The 17,714-nt window shown below is 35.5% G+C and overlaps 1 protein-coding gene across 2 annotated transcripts in view; it reads left to right on the top strand.

The window, feature by feature from the left end:
• Positions 1-15,221, top strand: part of LOC117316312 (collagen alpha-1(I) chain-like) — a 30,021-nt gene extending 14,800 nt beyond the window's left edge. The window contains exons 12-49 of one of the 2 annotated variants that reach the window (XM_033870854.1): positions 95-193; positions 412-555; positions 1,052-1,150; positions 1,615-1,722; positions 1,890-1,943; positions 2,449-2,556; positions 2,842-2,886; positions 3,013-3,066; positions 3,223-3,321; positions 3,712-3,819; positions 3,930-3,983; positions 4,297-4,395; positions 4,736-4,834; positions 4,996-5,049; positions 5,245-5,298; positions 5,940-6,158; positions 6,358-6,411; positions 6,750-6,803; positions 7,292-7,453; positions 7,738-7,845; positions 8,019-8,126; positions 8,417-8,524; positions 8,957-9,064; positions 9,328-9,381; positions 9,508-9,561; positions 9,999-10,052; positions 10,262-10,315; positions 10,696-10,749; positions 11,098-11,169; positions 11,386-11,421; positions 11,583-11,627; positions 11,944-12,000; positions 12,207-12,227; positions 12,568-12,715; positions 12,850-12,953; positions 13,262-13,306; positions 13,720-13,932; positions 14,247-15,221. In XM_033870854.1, coding sequence (XP_033726745.1) covers positions 95-193; positions 412-555; positions 1,052-1,150; positions 1,615-1,722; positions 1,890-1,943; positions 2,449-2,556; positions 2,842-2,886; positions 3,013-3,066; positions 3,223-3,321; positions 3,712-3,819; positions 3,930-3,983; positions 4,297-4,395; positions 4,736-4,834; positions 4,996-5,049; positions 5,245-5,298; positions 5,940-6,158; positions 6,358-6,411; positions 6,750-6,803; positions 7,292-7,453; positions 7,738-7,845; positions 8,019-8,126; positions 8,417-8,524; positions 8,957-9,064; positions 9,328-9,381; positions 9,508-9,561; positions 9,999-10,052; positions 10,262-10,315; positions 10,696-10,749; positions 11,098-11,169; positions 11,386-11,421; positions 11,583-11,627; positions 11,944-12,000; positions 12,207-12,227; positions 12,568-12,715; positions 12,850-12,953; positions 13,262-13,306; positions 13,720-13,932; positions 14,247-14,402 — 3,366 coding nt within the window. In that variant the 3' untranslated portion in view covers positions 14,403-15,221. Of the gene's footprint in view, positions 1-94; positions 194-411; positions 556-1,051; positions 1,151-1,614; positions 1,723-1,889; positions 1,944-2,448; positions 2,557-2,841; positions 2,887-3,012; positions 3,067-3,222; positions 3,322-3,711; positions 3,820-3,929; positions 3,984-4,296; positions 4,396-4,735; positions 4,835-4,995; positions 5,050-5,244; positions 5,299-5,939; positions 6,159-6,357; positions 6,412-6,749; positions 6,804-7,291; positions 7,454-7,737; positions 7,846-8,018; positions 8,127-8,416; positions 8,525-8,956; positions 9,065-9,327; positions 9,382-9,507; positions 9,562-9,998; positions 10,053-10,261; positions 10,316-10,695; positions 10,750-11,097; positions 11,170-11,385; positions 11,422-11,582; positions 11,628-11,943; positions 12,001-12,206; positions 12,228-12,418; positions 12,515-12,567; positions 12,716-12,849; positions 12,954-13,261; positions 13,307-13,719; positions 13,933-14,246 lie in introns of those variants that run through there. The other variant, XM_033870860.1, reaches the window with a different exon arrangement.
• The last annotated feature ends 2,493 nt before the right edge of the window (positions 15,222-17,714 follow it).

Below are 17,714 nucleotides of genomic sequence, written 5' to 3'. Positions count from 1 at the left end.
ATTTTTCTGTTTCGTAATTTGCCAATATATTTATTTCAATGTTCTAAAAAAAACACCACAACAATCAATAATATTATATATCATTTATTTTCAGGGACTCCGGGGTATGGATGGAAATCCAGGAGAGACTGGATCCCAGGGACCAACAGGAAATCCAGGACCCCCAGGTTTCTCTGGCAGCCCAGGAGCAAAGGTTGGGACTCCTTAAAAATAAAGCAATACAATGCTCTACATACTTTTCTTCTTTCAACGTTCTAATGCACTCTTTCGATAACGAATATGAAATCTGTCTTGAAATATTTCCAGTGGAACGTTGGCTTCTTAAAACTATTTTGATATTCATATTATTTTGATAGTCAACGGACTATTCATAAATTTACACTTTTGAATACGCAAGCTTATATAAAACAGGGTGATTCTGGACAAGCTGGTCAGCGTGGACCTATGGGTCTCTCAGGACCACCGGGTGAGAATGGAATCTCTGGACCACCCGGTACACCAGGAGAGGCTGGTCAACCAGGACGTGATGGCGCTAGTGGTTCTAAGGGAGAACAGGTACTGCTGAATTTAAAGCTACAGGTGTCAATATTGCGATAAAAACTGTAATATAAAGTTATTCACATCATGAACGAAATATTTTTAAATATAGTTTGTTCATTACTCCACCGTACCCGAACGACATTTCTGAGAAATTCATAGAACCCTTATAACATTTGTTAGTTACCAATAGTGTTGTTTCTTGTAGATGTTATTGTTTGTGTTATTGTGTTTTGGTTCTGGAATGAATAGGCTAGGGCTAGATATCGTATCGTGTCTATCGTCATAAGTCTACTCAAGCTTTCGGTAACTACCTGGTTACCTTCTTCGGTCCTCACTGTGGCCACCGGTCTATGACAAGTGTTATGAAATGAGGTTTATGATATTTTGTTCACATTTTTAGAACTTAAAAAAACTAAATAGAACGTAACTATATGAATACTTTTTATTGCATGGTTAATAAATACAATAGTTATAAGTTTTAACACAGATGCATATATTTATCATTCTCTAGGGTCTGCAAGGTGCTCCAGGTTCTCCAGGATTCCCAGGACCCCAAGGACCACCGGGAGAGTCTGGCGAGTCAGGAGCAATGGGAATGAAGGGTGAACCGGTATGTATTATTATTTTTAAATTCAACAAGAAGACACAATGGTGTGATTATTGGTTTTATGGTCGAGATCATGAATGCTTCGAAAAGACGTTCGATGGTATACCTTGCACTTTTGTTTAAGTAAGAAAATAGACTTTGATTTAAGGAAGTTTTGCAAGGCGGCTGTCAGAAGTAGGGAAACAGGGGGCAATATCTCTTCCAGAACACTAGGAACTATCCTTTGGAGCTTCTTAAAACTGAGATTGTTATATTTTACCACATTTTGTTGATGCTATAATTTACTAATTGGCAAGATCAGATATTGAAATCCAAGTTCTTACCAGTTTAATGATGCAATGGTAGTAATACATTATTCGAACTACAAATAAGCAATAGGTAAAGGAATGTCAAATAATAAACTAATTCAAACAATCATCTCAGTTTCAAATTGAACTGTCGTTTAAAGGCTTGTTACGATTTTGTAGGGAAACAATGGTGCCGACGGTCGGGAAGGAAGCCCGGGACGACAAGGTCTGCCTGGCGCTCAGGGAGAACGTGGCCTGCCGGGATTGGCTGGAAATCCAGGAACACGTGTTAGTTATTTCTAAATATTCTTAAATTCACAATATATTTCGGATGGAATTTCAAAATTATTTTCTGATATTCAAACCAATAATGCAATAAGTAGGTATTCTTATTTTCAAATATTTATGAACGTACGTATATCACAAAAATATTTGAGAATATTCTATATGTTTAGGGACCACAAGGATTACCTGGACCGATGGGAGCATCAGGAATATCTGGAGACAGGGTAAGTGATACTTAATGAGGAATGATATGTAATAAGTGTTTCTTTAACCAAGCGAATTCGCGCTATTGCTAAATATATGCGTTGCAATGAATACTATCTGTGATGGTTCTGTAACAAAAGGAATCATCAACTATAACGCTACAATCATGGTAATGCCATACCGTACAATTTCTGTGTATTGTTAATCTTTTCAGTACTATTTAGCGTATCGCAAAACCATTTTCGTTTTATATGTTCATTAACATATGGAATTATTTTGCGCCCGTTATTGATGTTTTTATTCAATCATTCACTGTTATTACTTTAAGTTCTCGTAATATGCGCGGGAAGGAGCAATTTCACACTTTATATACCAATTAGTTTTTCTAGGTTGCATCAACAATGTCTTGACAACGTAGTTCCAAAGGTGTCATTGTTGTTCAATACAACTGCTTTTTACGAAGACAAATACTTATCATGTTTAAGATTACTATAATTATCTAATGTATCATTTTCTTAATCCAAGGGGCCTCAAGGTCTGCAGGGAATGCCAGGAGCAATGGGACCTCCAGGTCAACAAGGCAATGACGGCGAGAGGGGAGCAACTGGAGAGTCTGGTGAACCCGGAGAGAACGTAAATAAATTAACTGAAGTATTTAGGTTAAGAACTCTTCATTGTATTTGTGCGAAAGTTTTCATTTTTTCGAACGTAATTTGTGGCGCATTATTTGCGACCACGGGGTAGTTTTTTGAAGCTGAGTTTGTCAGACTGTAAGATACTCTTACTATTTCGTTATTATGTCGGTATTTGTTTTACAACTGGTGCAGTTAGATCAGGGATATACACTTCGTAGTTATTAGTAATGAAGAGCGATGTTAATTTCACTTTTTGCCTCACGATATGTTTATTGACTTACAGGGACAGCAAGGAGCGGCAGGATTACCAGGGTCACCAGGACCACGAGTAAGTTGTCTCCCATTTTAAGTTCTTAGAACGATATGCATGATTTGCTTTTATCAATGAATATCAGTAAGTTCCTCCCCATGAAAGTACAATTCAAAAAATGAAATAAAATTTATATGTTTCTAGGGACAACCAGGAATTAGTGGAAACAATGGACGACAAGGACCAACTGGAGTAGCTGTAAGTGAATCTTCATTTTCTACCAATATATACAATCATTTCGTTAACAGATTTAATGACTCAATCGGCTTTTCTTAACAAACTTCAGATATCAAAATTACTTTGCACATTACCAGTATCAAATACTATTATTTTTTTTTTTTTTTTTGTGTTAAGGGAATCCCAGGGGAAACTGGAAAGGCTGGAGAGCAAGGACCTACCGGACCAGCAGGCGTACCCGGTCTGCCAGGGCAATCTGGACCAAAAGGAGATGACGTACGTGTAATCGTTTTATTTTATTTTATCTTTTTTTTTCAATATTTGCTACATCCGACAAACTTAAAATGTGGTAAAGATAGATCATTTATATCAAAGGCATATAGTAACCTACGTGCGCATTTCTTATATTTTTATGGGATTCACCATTCTTCAGAAAGAATCATTTAATGAGTAGTTGATCATTACCATACGCATTTCTCCGTTAAGATTTAAAGCAACCGGACTGTGCAATTGATCAAAATATTCTATGAATGGGGATATAACTATCCCGTAACATAGAACCATACCCTAACAATAACACACTCCACGGCTCTACTGATGTTAATGTGTTAGTTCTCAGACTTGTGAATGTCATATGAAAATATCTGCTTTAATCTTGGTATATAGGGTACCGCTGGAAGGCCTGGAGACACGGGACCAGCTGGGCGACCCGGACCACGTGGTGAGAGGGGACCTTCAGGAGAGGGTGGACCTCAGGGACCACCAGGGAGCGTAGTAAGTTTTAGTTGTTATAGACAGATGGATATGAAATAATTCAACATTATTTTTATCATCAGATTTCAATAATAATATGAACCCTAATTTGTTTTTTGTTTTGTAAATAGGGACCACAAGGTGAGCGTGGGGAGACTGGACAGATTGGAGAACCAGGATTCCAGGTACAATAAAGCATGTCTCACAATAATTGCATCATCCATAATAATATTTCTCTGCTTATTAACAAGTATGAATAAATATATCAACTATAGGCGTTTCATAGAGTGTTAGCGGTATGTATTTCATACGATTTGTTTTTAACTTTTAGTATTTGGTATTCATCAGTCTGTGTCCTTTAAATGTATATATATATTTTCTAAATCAAGGTAAAAAGAAATAATGATTTATAGATAAAACAATTTACTAGATAAGATCGTGTGGCTCTTTCTAATGTTTTCCTATATTCAGCTGTACAATGTGTACTTTGAATTTTAGGGAATAACTGGACAAGCCGGTGCTCCGGGAGAGTCTGGAAGACCTGGAGAATCAGGAATCATGGGAGAGCCAGGAGTTCCCGGAGAGGCTGGAGGAAGAGTAAGTTATTCAATGTACAGATGAATCCAAAAACATTACCTCGAAATTGATGTCTATATATTTATTCAAATTGGCTGTTTAAAATAAGTATTGTAGTTGAAGAAAGAAGTATGATACAAGTAGTTTGAATTGTGTACATTTGAATGACGACAGAGTTCTTCAACTGGTTCTAAAAGACCTTGTTTGGATCATTTTGTACAGAGAAATATATTGCGTGGATATAGAACTATTAATTAAATAGTTACAATATTTATTCATCCCTTACAGTCTCCTATTGTTTTGGGTGTTTATTTCGCTATAATAAGTCCCTTGCTCTATTTTATCCTGGACTGTTTTCCAGGGTGACCGAGGATTCCCCGGAGAGCCCGGACCCGTTGGACCGACTGGTGCACCTGGAGAAAGGGGAGGCGAAGGACCTTCTGGAGAAGTCGGACAATCCGTAAGCGGAACTACTTTCATATTTTTATTTCATGATTTAGAACAGGCTCCAAAATGCTACCATATTTGATAAATCCTTTATCATTAGTCATGTCGTAATGTAAAGTAATATCAAATAGTCAATAACTGATCGTTTGAATTCATCTTTCATATTATTTTTAGGGACCCCCGGGACCACCAGGAACACGCGGTGATAGTGGATCACCCGGACTCGTAGTAAGTAAATTTTTGACTCAATAACTATCTTACATTTTTTTTCTGATAATGAAAATATGCATAATAATGTTTGTTATTGTCTTTATGCATCTTCATTAACATACGTTTTTTGGCTTCCTCTCTTGCGGTTTGAGCAAGCATGCAAATACATAATGTTTTGACAAAGATATTCAATTAGTTATCCTATTTAATTAGGGTCTTCCAGGAGAGGCCGGACCACCAGGATTACGAGGAAGTCAAGGTTTCACTGTAAGTCATATACATATATTTTTACACTTTATTACCGTTGAGTGATTACAGTAGAAATGATAAATTCCAATTATTTGGTCTATTACCATGCAAGCGTTTTACTTTTAGAGATCAAAGTGCTTAATATGTATAGAGAGGATTCGAAAACAGTCTAAGATATACCATAAGGAAAGGGCGAAAGGGCTATATTTCTGCGGGTGCATTGTGTGTATTTACATATTGAAATGTTATGGTTTTCAAAGTTTAAAGTTTATGTTTATATATAACACAATTTGCAGACAAATATCACATAGTGTGTCATCATAGCAACACAGTTCACTGCTTTAACCGATGTTGTTTGAATACGTTCTTATTAAGTTAAAATAAGTTATTCCAGACAGTGTGATCCTTGATATATAACAGAAATCGATGAACATTCGATCCTACTGTGACAAAAATATAGTTGTATTGTCCTCGAGACTCCTTTCTATTAAGCTTATATCGTGGTATAATCATGCAAATGTTTATCTAGAAAATGTATGTCATTTTGGCGTTGGTAAATAAACCATTTTCTGTATTTTGCCGTAGGTTAAGTTAGACATTATATTTCAATTAAAACCACGATCTTATATACCCAACGTCAATAAATATTGTGTTGATAGGGAGAGCCAGGCGAATCTGGAGCCCCAGGTCTGCAGGGTGTGCCAGGAGAACAGGGAGCACCAGGAACACCGGGACTTGTCGGACCTGCCAGTTTTACTTCACCAGAGAAGGGAGACCGTGGGCCACCTGGAGAGGCCGGAGCATCAGGAGAACCTGGAGAGGGAGGATCAAGAGGTTACGCTGGACCACCAGGTGCATTAGGACCAATGGGACCACCGGTATGTAGAGGTTATCGGTAAAGAAATGCTCAATCGGAATCGACAGAGATTCCATATTTCATTTAGTAAATCAATATCAGCTGGTCAGGACTCATTCATACATAAGTAAATTGCATTATCTAATACATTAATGATGAAACGAACAATGGATATCTTAGATAGTTTCTACATAATCTGCATGTACATGTATCTTCTTTAGGGACCAGCCGGCGAAAGCGGACCTGAGGGAGACGAAGGCAAATCTGGACCAAGGGTAGGTTATTTAGTTGTTCACTGGATGTATAAGTAAACATATTTCAATTTTTTTATTTAAATTTTGTTTAATCTCATCTCTCGCGCTGCAATAATGCATAGTTGTTAAATTTCAAGGGGCTTATATTTCGAGGTTGTCTTGGTTAGGTCTATTTCGTGGATATTAATTTCGCGCAGTCACGCCTTTGAAAACTTCTGCAGTTCGTACTTATTTTCGCGTAATATTGAAAGATCGGGAATATAGCAAATATAAACATCCACGAATAATATCAACTACATGTATGCAGTATATGGATGCTGCTATGGACGAAATGATTATACTATTTGTTGTTATTTTAGGGTGACCCAGGACCAAGAGGATACCCAGGGGAACCTGGAGCTGCCGGCGCTCCTGTAAGTACATGCCGGAGACTACAGTTATACATTCTATTGATTTGTTATAGATACATCACAGGAAGGTTTTGAGTAAATAAAAGTTATCTCAACTCAGAATAACGTGCACCAACCAATTTTGGCATTTTGGTACAAACTCTCTTAAAAAATAAAGAACTTCTCATATACATACCCTTGCGTCAAGCTATACATCTTGTAACATATATAGGCCAATTTAAGTTCATTATGGTTCCTATCTTCACGTGAAATAGTACATGTTTACGAAAACTCGATTTAAGACAGGTGCTGTATTTTACAATAACCTGTACATTGCCGATTTTTTAAAAACGAAATTTACTTTCTCCCCTGCTTAGATATGTGAGTGATTGTCATAAACGTCAAGCTTATGAATATGAACATTTTTTTTCTTCAGAGGCCATGATTATATTAATATCATAATATCATGAATACGGTTGATAATTTCTGCCTTGCATAAACTCAATTTGCAGGGCCAAGATGGACTTAACGGTTCACCAGGTTCTGCTGGAGAGACTGGTGCTATGGGACTTTCAGGTTCCCCAGGTGCCCCAGGCAGGCCAGGACCAGGAGGTTTACCAGGCGAGAAGGGAAATACCGGAATGGCTGGACCAGCCGGTAGGGCAGGAGAGCAGGTAAGAAAGCCATTTACATTTTAAAATAAAATAGAAATGATTCTTGTATAGCATCGTAAGCAGAAAGTAAAACCATTAACAATTGTACTTTAAAAAAATCCAAAAGCATATACTTGTATATCTTCCTATTTTATGTTACCGAATCACGTTTCTTCTCCCTTTTTTAGGGAGATTATCAAAGTCAAAGTAGCTTTATGTAAGCTATTTCTTATTTCTGATTTTAGTATCATTCTTATTTATCATGTATCACGATATCGAACTTTTAATCTATCGTGCAATTTCAGGGAGATCATGGAGAAATTGGACCACCAGGACCTCCTGGATCAACTGGTGCTGCGGGATTCCCGGGAACTGATGGTGCCCCTGGTGACAGGGGAAGCGATGGACAGATTGTAAGATTTCCCAAAAATATCAACATATACCTTTACAGATAAACTAAAAATAAATCCATACTTTTATATCACAATATTTTACGCTTAAAAGGAATATGTGAACCGAACAATATTGCTATTGTATAGATAGTCAAGAATTGTAGTGCTTTCATATAACCAAATAAATTTGACAGGGAGCACAAGGCCCTGTCGGCGCCGTTGGACCCCAGGGAGAGAGAGGTGGACCAGGATTCCCTGGAATGCCGGGAGAGATTGGACCTGTTGGAGAAGCGGGACCACAAGTATGTTCTTTCCACAAATTCTTCTTTTGAATCCTTTTTAGGTTAATGTACAGCTACAACTGTAGCATATATGTTTTACATGATAAATTTATTTCACTACTTTTTCGTAGTTCAGTCAGAACAGTTCATGCTTCTCCGATTTTATTTAACTCGTCCAAAGAATTCTTAAATTGGCTGCATTTATATATGGTTATAGTAGTCTAGAATTGCAAGGCATATATTCATAAGGAAATGTGGAAAAGGAAGGCTTTAAGAATATCTCCATAATATAGTAATATCACGATTGACAGGGTCCGACAGGAAACCCCGGAAAAGATGGACTGGACGGTATCCCTGGACCTCCAGGATCACCAGGACCCATGGGAGGCGCCGGATACCCTGGACTGCCTGGAGAGACTGTAAATTTACTTTTATATTCATTTTAGTATATTATGAAATTATAACTAATTTTCCATTGCTTGTATGCAGAATGCAATTTTCTGAGTGGTTGAGTTTTTTTTCTATGAAAAAAAAACGTAAATGGGGCGAAAAACGTGACGTCACATAGACCATTGACGATGCATTTTAATTTGTTCAAAACAAATCCCTTATTAAAATAATTTAAAAAAATCTAAATAAAAGAAACTAAATAATTGTGTATTGCATTACGTTTTGGCCTATTCATCTGCGGTCATAAATTAAAAAGGCAAACATTACGACACGTTAAATTAGTTTATATTCAAAAGGATATGGTATAGGTAGACAAAGACAATTCGTCATGCATTGCTCGAGTATGTTTCCATGGTGATCGAATTCATCACTTGCGAAAATGACGTTATGGTGATTTTTAGGGATCACCTGGCATGGATGGCAACATGGGACCCCCAGGCCTGACAGGATCAAAGGGAGACAGAGGACCGATGGGCACGAACGGACTCCAGGGACCCCCTGGACCACAGGTAAACCGTCGTGTAGTAACCTTACCTCTCATCAATAATCACTAGAGTACACAATTTAAATATTAGTGAACTACTTTATAACATGGCAATCTAAAAATTAATTAAATCATATTAAAAGTAATATCGTTGATATTAACATGTCTTTGCTTTTTTTTAAATAAATAATATTTTGTTTTATGATACGAAGCTTAGTTTCTGCTAGTTTTCCCCCTGTTTTCGTTTTAACTGCATAACATTTATAACTTTTTTATTATGCATTCCAGGGACCTATGGGATCGGTCGGTTCACCTGGAGATCAAGGTGAACGAGGAGAGAGGGTGAGTTTATGCACAGATTGGTCATGTTATATATTTGTTTGTTACGTGTGACTATATAGCTATATATATGTAAAGTATTTTACCAACACAGATAAACACTGTTAACAGAAGTATTCACTGTTTTAGGGAGCATCAGGAGAGAGCGGCCCAGTCGGAGCACCAGGACAACCTGGAGAACAGGTGGGTAAAAGGATGGTTGTATTTGATCCCACATTTTTCATCAGTGCTTTGAATAAGTAATCTTTTAATCTTAATATTTACGTTGAGACATTTAATATTTAAGCACGTCCCTTCCAACCACTTGGCTGATACTACAGCAGAGAATTTATTAGTATTATGAATTCTTTCCCATCAAATTAAAGTGCGATTTGATATACCAATGATCAAGTTACATTTTAATCGGTAGTTTGCCAATTAATGCATTCAAATGATATACTATTTATTTTACTAACGGATAAAGTTTTTTTTAATTCTCATATACCTTTACGTTTCTGTCTGTATTAACATGGTTGTTTCATAACAAAACTCACTTAAATCATTTGAGTTACAATTTGAAAAAGATTATAATGCAAATTTGATAGGGTTTGAATTCTTCAACATCTTTTCGTAATTTGCAGGGACCTGCGGGACCACAAGGTGACAAGGGCGACTCTGGAGCCCCAGGATTAAGAGTATGGGCGACTTATTAATTATCCTGCTAAAATATGTATACATACTATTATCAGCATTTTTCGCATGTATACTATAATTGAAAGCTTATCTAATACTTTATTTATAAATTTGATTGATTCAATATTGCAGAGTAAACTTTTAATATTAAACATGGTTTATGAATGCTCAAATGGAAACCTAATATCATGAAATGCTATTTTCTGTACAGGGAGATAAGGGATGGCCAGGTTTGCCTGGTGGGCAAGGATTACCAGGACCACAAGTAAGTTCTTACATTGTGGAAGGTTAATCTTTCCTTTATCCGCGGTCACAGTACGAGAAGTCGATATCAAACAATTAGTGTGCTGATTGATTGATTGATTGATGGGACTTAACGTCCTTGTTCCGGTTATAACCGAGCCTAGGACACAAATTAGTGTGCTGTACATGGATTATGTTATGAAGTATTTCAGTTCATAGCGCAACACAATAAATAAATTTATTCTTGCAAAAAAAACAAAAAAAAAGACCTAGATAATTATAATATTCACATGCATCGAAAACAATTTATAAAGTTTATCGAACCAAAAATACAAAAAAAATTGTTTTGCTTTGTCTTAAATGCTAACTCCCTTTACGTTAATTGTTTTATCTGTCTAAAAGGGAAATGCTGGTGAGATGGGACATTCTGGACCCCCAGGACCCCCGGGACAACCCGTAAGTAACAATGAACATTTTATTACTACGCAATTAAAATTTAATATATGATTAGTTTTACAGAAATAAATACACATCCATTCGTCATATATGTAATAGCCTGTTTCCGCCGTATCATAATCGCATCAGCAAGCGAGGGTGCATACAATAGATACATTCAACAAAAAGGGAACTTTTCTATTGACCATAACTAAGATTTATAATCCGTTCCGTTTTTAGGTAATTTTATGAGACCAGGGCAAGTGTTGTTATTTATTAATGATTTGAAAATTTATAGTACTTAAAGACAGCTGAAATATCATTGCATCATGAGCTTACAGCCCAGTCATTAAATTTGTTCTCACTTAGGGAGTACAAGGACCACGAGGACAGAGTGGCCGTGATGGCGAGCCAGGACCCCAGGGATTACCAGGACAACAGGTGCGTGATAACTATATGTGTTATTTATTCAAACAAATATAACACTTTATTTCTGGGGGATAAACATCAAATTATATCTTATTTCAACTTGATCATACATCAATATATTTTACAATACTAGTATGTCATTTATTAGCATCCCTTGCGCCATAGCTAGAGTGATAATTATATACTCAATCAAAATACCTTATAGTTTTGTATCGTTTTATTTTAAAGGGACCCCGAGGACCAGCCGGAAATGATGGTGACAGTGTAAGTATTCACCGAATACAATATAATCTACATCATTGTGTAGAAATAACACATAATAGGAACATTACTTGAAAAAAGTGGTTCACATGTAATTACGAAACAATTCTTAAATCTGCAATATGTTCAACGTACTACTATATTATCAAATGGTTGCATTGTAGGGACCACAAGGACCACAAGGACCAAGGGGATCTCCAGGACCACCAGTAAGTTATTATTTTAATAACACGCATATGTCATATTGAAAAACGGAAACCAACCCAAAGACAATATGAAAATATAAAATGCGTGTGCGTTATCAAAGACAGTTATTAGGAGTAGTGGGAACGATATAGTATTCATTCATTAAAAGTAATTAATGTATGATAATTGATTCTTTCATGTTTCGAAACGAAAATATCATCAAAATTGCTTAGCTTTAAAAGATATCAAACAATAGACAGTGCAAAATTGAAATATTGAATATTTTTTTCTCGAAACTGATCTACTTACATTAAGTAAACTTCAACGTTCAATTAACAGGCATATGGTCAAATGTGTTCCGGAGGAGCAGCAGCGCCAGTGAAGGCAGGAAGCTACGTAAGTAAAATAATAGTTTATCATTCAAGCAACATAGTCAAAACGAATGTAAAAAAAATACTAATTATTTGAATTTTTTTTTTTTTTTTTCAAAGAGATAATCACTTTTACAACTATGCTTTTTATCTGGTAAACATAGTTTCACTGGATCATTTGATTAAGAGAAAGTTATGTCTGACTTTTTGTTTAATGTCTTTTCATTACAGATGTATGATGAAGCTCTTAGGGTAAGTAACCGAAAATTGATGTCCGTTCAGTTAAAAAATGGACATGTAAAAATGAAATATATAAAAAAAAAAAAAAAAAAACAGACGAAACGTAATTTTCTTCCATTAACGTTAATAACGAGCAATTCAAATTAGATCTTAAAGAACACAGTATCAATACCAGAGGTTTTCGTGTAAAATATATAATGTAGGAACTTCCATCCACATTCCTGAGTGGCTTACAATATTCCATCTCGGGTCTTAACGTTCCCGACGGGTTAATTCAAATTTGATTTTTAAAATCACAATATCAATATCAGAGGTTTTCGTATAAATTATGCAATGTTTTATACCTTTGTAGGAACTTCCATCCACATTCCTGAGTGGCTTACAAGATTCCATCTCCCGTCTTTACGTTCCTGACGGAACAAAGAAAGCACCGGCTAGGGATTGCGCCCACCTGTACGACGCCCAGACGACTGATGAGGCTAAAGCACAACTCAAAAACGGTATGCTTTGACACTAGGACATTCAACTGACAGTTTTCATCTCTCTTGCTCGAACGACTTTCGTTTACTTTAATTTGATGTTGAATTATATATGATATGTATATTTGATAAAGTTTGAAACTTTGCTTTTGAAGGATATTATATGATTGATCCTGACGGCATGGAGATTAACAACGCTATCAGGGCATACTGTAGGTTTGCTAGGAGAGAAACTTGCTTAAAACCAGGACAAGATGAGGTTAGTATTTTTTTTTTCTAATCAATTACATCAAGATAATTTACACATATATAAAGCTTATGTACACATAAACACGCAATAAAGCTAAAGTTAGTTCATATAATGACGTATATATGATTAGATTAGATTTATTTTCTGGTGCAGGATGGAAATCCTCTATTCCAGACTTTTTGTATTTACAGTATTTTCTTTAAATGTCTCTGATTTACAGCCGCTATAAAAATACAAAAGCAAAGATGAAAAATAAAACCTGCAGAATTAACAGGAAGATGATATTTTATTTATCCCTGATTCTGTTGTACTTGCAGTTAACATGGGACTCCGTTGAATCATTTATTGGAAGCACAAAAGAAGTAAGTACTTTTCAATAGAAATTACAGGCATAAATAACATATGTTTGTTACCGTTTAAAGTTTAGTTATTTAGCATTTCAATGATGCATGATGTTGTTCTTTGATCTTTATTCTTTATTTTGTTTACCTTGACATGTCAAGAGAAATCATTTCTGATTTGATTTTTTCTTCTTCTAACAATATATTGTATTTAAGAGACAAGTGATATTTCTATTTGTCAGTAATTGTAAGTATTTGTATGTTGGCCAGATGTGCTTCGCTATTACTCAGTCTTACTCTACGAACCTTATTTGAGCATTTGGTCAGTTTCGAGATTAAAGTGCATGCAAGTAAAATAGTTCCTATCTTTATAGGTCTTACATTATGGATATAGGTATTATTACACTACACGTGTATTCTTTTTCCTTGTCCAGTTCTATTACAAAGCCACAAAGAAACAAATCAGGAATTTACAAGACGCCAGCGACAGCTCAAGACAAACTTTAGTATATAAATGTAGAAATCACGACATCAGCCTCAGCACAACCTCATTCGAGACCTTCCTCGGCTGCAATGTCATGGCCAACAAGCGTGACGGTGTGAAGCCTCGTTATGTTGACGTCAGGGTACTTGAGGATAACTGCAATGTAAGTAACTTTACTTATGTTTATTTCAACTGAATTGAAGAAAACATAAATAATATATATACAACGTGTAGATACATATTATAGAGAACCTAGCACTTTGTCAACATAACTTCGTGCAAAATAAATGTCTACAATAGTGATTCCCCTAAATCTGCCTCTGTTTGAGTCATGTGGCCTATATTCTGTACTGAGTAGAGAGCAAAATATCCCACTATTTTAAATGCTTACCCCTCTATGAGCAATCAATCATATACGTTAAGTACACTGATAAGTAAGAGATAGAAGATAACCACTGACTTTCTCTTTTGTTGCAGATGTCCAACGAATGGGGACAGAAGGTATTCACCTTGGAATCCAGGAAGGCTGAGGCTCTGCCTATATTAGATGTAGACATAAACGAAAGTGATATTAGCGGTAACCAAGCAGAGTTTAAAATAGTAATAGGCGAGGTCTGCTTCAGAAAAGACTAATTTCATTAAATTGATAAATCAATATTCATTCTTTGAAACTTTTGCTTGAAATCATGGCAGACGTTCGGTACTTGAAATCATGGCAGATTTCCACACATTTGGTATACTATAAAAATCAAGCAATTTGTTGATGGTGCAAAAAACAAACGTGGGAGTCTCGAAACAACTTAGGAAATCATGGCAATACATAACATCTGAAGAACAGTTAATAACAAGAGCGAAACACGGGACCATTTTTCTTCGGAAGAATATCAATTATGAGCAAATGTGTGTAAACATGAGCAAATGTGTGAATATGTGATGAATTGGTGATACTTATTAAAGAACAAGAGAACACTTAATCGGTTAATATCAAGATATATTTACGAAATTCAAATTCATGGCACATTGGAATATAATAAGGGTAACCATAGCAACTTGATAAAACCATGTTATATGTTCTCTTTTTCTGATAAAGGGAGATAACCTTATCACATCCGTCCATATGTAACTATCACTGTTTCATCGTCTTTCCTTTCTGTCTATGCATATTTATAGGGGGATATAATATGAATCCTGTTTCACAAACAGGATAGCTTATACAAATGCATAAAAATGCAATTGTGTAATGTGCTATAAACAGATATGTGTCTACTGTGTTGGTGTAATATCTGTTCATGTTTTGTTTTTTTTTTTATTCTTTTTCTGGCTGGGGGACTTTACTAGCACTTTTCTACCTCTCATTATCTCATCATTATAATATTCATTTTCCATGCGGCGTCATTTCAAACACTAAGCAGTAGCTAACGGGGAACAAAATAAAATAAAAAACTAAGTTAACGTGTGTTGGTGTTGTATTTACACTAGCGTTATGTTTTAATCAATGTACGTGTACTATGTGTACTAGTTCCCAAGGTAAGATCACTCATTCTAAACACGATTATACTGTCATGCATGATTAGAAGTTATCCCAAATAATTTCTGTTGAAAATTACAACAATGCAAACAGTGTTTCTTTTTGGAATTGACTTCACAAAAAAAATCGTTTTTATTGGAATCGTTTCTAATTCATCTAAAGCCTAGGTTACGCATGCGTTAAATACTTAACTTAGCGTGACGTATCCCGAAACAATCACGGCAATAACAATTAAAGTAAGTTGTAGAAGTATTTGAGGATGTTAAAACAATCAGGGACATTTTTGGTAATTTGTTCACAACTTTCAGTAAGCCAGTCTTCAAAATATCGATTTCACTTTCGAAAAGTAAGGATTTTTTAAGGTTTGTCGTTCTATTACAAAAACAGCAGGGAAAACAACATCTTCAATATGATTCAGAACTCACACGTTTTAAGGATCTCTATATTCTCATCAGTACCAAGCAGTACACCTGATAGATATAGGAGTTTAAATTCGCTCTCACATCATATCAGATTTTATGAAGTTTTCTTTATATTTAAAATTAAAATCTGGAGACGAGATTCATTAATCTCATATGAAATGAAAACAAATTTAAGAAAACTTTCATCATATAACTAAGAAAATTAAACTTTGGAAGATATTAAAGTCAAACTGTGGGCAAAATCAATATAGAGGCAACAACTTGATTTCGCCTGTGTTCAATTTATGACGTAAAGTCATTGTCATATATCATGAGGTCACAATCGTTTTCAGATTGGCACATATATTACATGGACGAATTAACTGGATTACAGGTCGATTGCGTGATTCTGTTGGAAGACATGAACTTGATTTTAAAGAAGAAGGGCTTTTGAGGATTGCACGTAAAATGCAGGATAATAGCATCTTTCATATTTTAATTCAATACAAATTAAGAGCTATATGCAAATGAGACGCAAAGTTATTAGCTGAGTTACAGGGTAGTTTTGTCCTTCAGTGATGAAAAGGGTATTGACCGGAAAAGGTCAAACTATATCGAAAGAAATATTGAAATGTTGATGTGAGGTTACCAAAAATAATGTTAATAATTTTTGATTTTCGTATTTTTCAAATACGGATGTTAACCTGCACGTATTCAAAATTATAGCAATAACTATGTCTTAAGGAATATATTTAAACATTAAACTTCCTTTTTTGGGATGTTCTGGTCCTATAATTTGACCAGGATTGCAGACAAATTTAATAACAAACGTTATAATTAATTTGTCTGCAATCCTCTGAGAATTATAGGGTAATAACTTTCCTTAATAATGCCGTTTAATACTTATATTTTCATTTTTTAGTTTTCCTTATATGCACCCTATGAAAATGTTATCCCATTCAAAGTCAATGGGACATGTACTTGTGACGTCACGACTACAGGCGATCCTTTCCGAAAAAAATAATAATAAAACATAGTTCGTGGAAATACACACAAAATCCTCAATTCAATTTTAACATTTTAATCAATATATTCCACCGTGAGTATATTAATATTGTATACTACATAATATAACACTGTGTGATGTTACAGTGATCAATCCGTTTTTTAACTCCGGTAGCACGATTGTTCGTGTCAAAATATACTTAATTACGTGACGTCAGAAAAAAAACGACGTCATTGAGTGACGACGTCACGAACATTGTTCGGTATACCTCTACACCAATGGGAATTATGAGAGAACTGATAACTCTTACTTTTGTTTGGTAACGTTATATAGTGACAATGCGGAGCAAATTGAAATGTTTAAAAGTAAACTTTATTTATTTCACAACAGTTGCGAAACAGGTTTAATTAACTGTAACAACCACCCCGAAAATATATCGTTATATTGTTACGATTAATATTCCATTGAAAAAACTTGACCTCTGTTAACTTGAACATTTCACCTGGCTTCATCACAGGAACCTAACAGGCCTTTCAGTTTAATAGAACGTTAAACAAAATAAACCAAACAAAACCTTTCAGTTTATCAGAAGTAGTTATTTAAGGGTTTCAACAAAGTTGACCCCGTATGATCTTGCTTTTTGTTGCATCGAAGGAACTACCAGAACAAAATGTTACTATTCTAAGTCTGTCTGGATAATAACAAAATGACCCCTGTAACCTCAAATGACCCATGTAACCTCAAAATGACCCCTGTAACCTCAAAATGACCCCTGTAACCTCAAATATGGTCAAGGTCATTTCTTTTCGCAAACTATGTGGAGTTCCAGCCCAGGAACCAGCCGGACGGACGACAGACGAAGGACGGCGCACCTCGGGGCCAATGGGCCAGATGAGCTAAATTGTACTACAAAAATACTGCTTTGTAATATGAGAAACCCAGAAGTCTTTACGAAATGTATTCCATGACACTGCTGTCTACAGCTGAATACAGCGTTAGTGATGATACCG

This window comes from Pecten maximus, chromosome 2 (assembly GCF_902652985.1).
Source record: "Pecten maximus chromosome 2, xPecMax1.1, whole genome shotgun sequence".
NCBI classification, from domain to species: Eukaryota; Metazoa; Mollusca; class Bivalvia; order Pectinida; family Pectinidae; genus Pecten; species Pecten maximus.
This window is presented reverse-complemented; position numbering and strand designations above follow the sequence as displayed.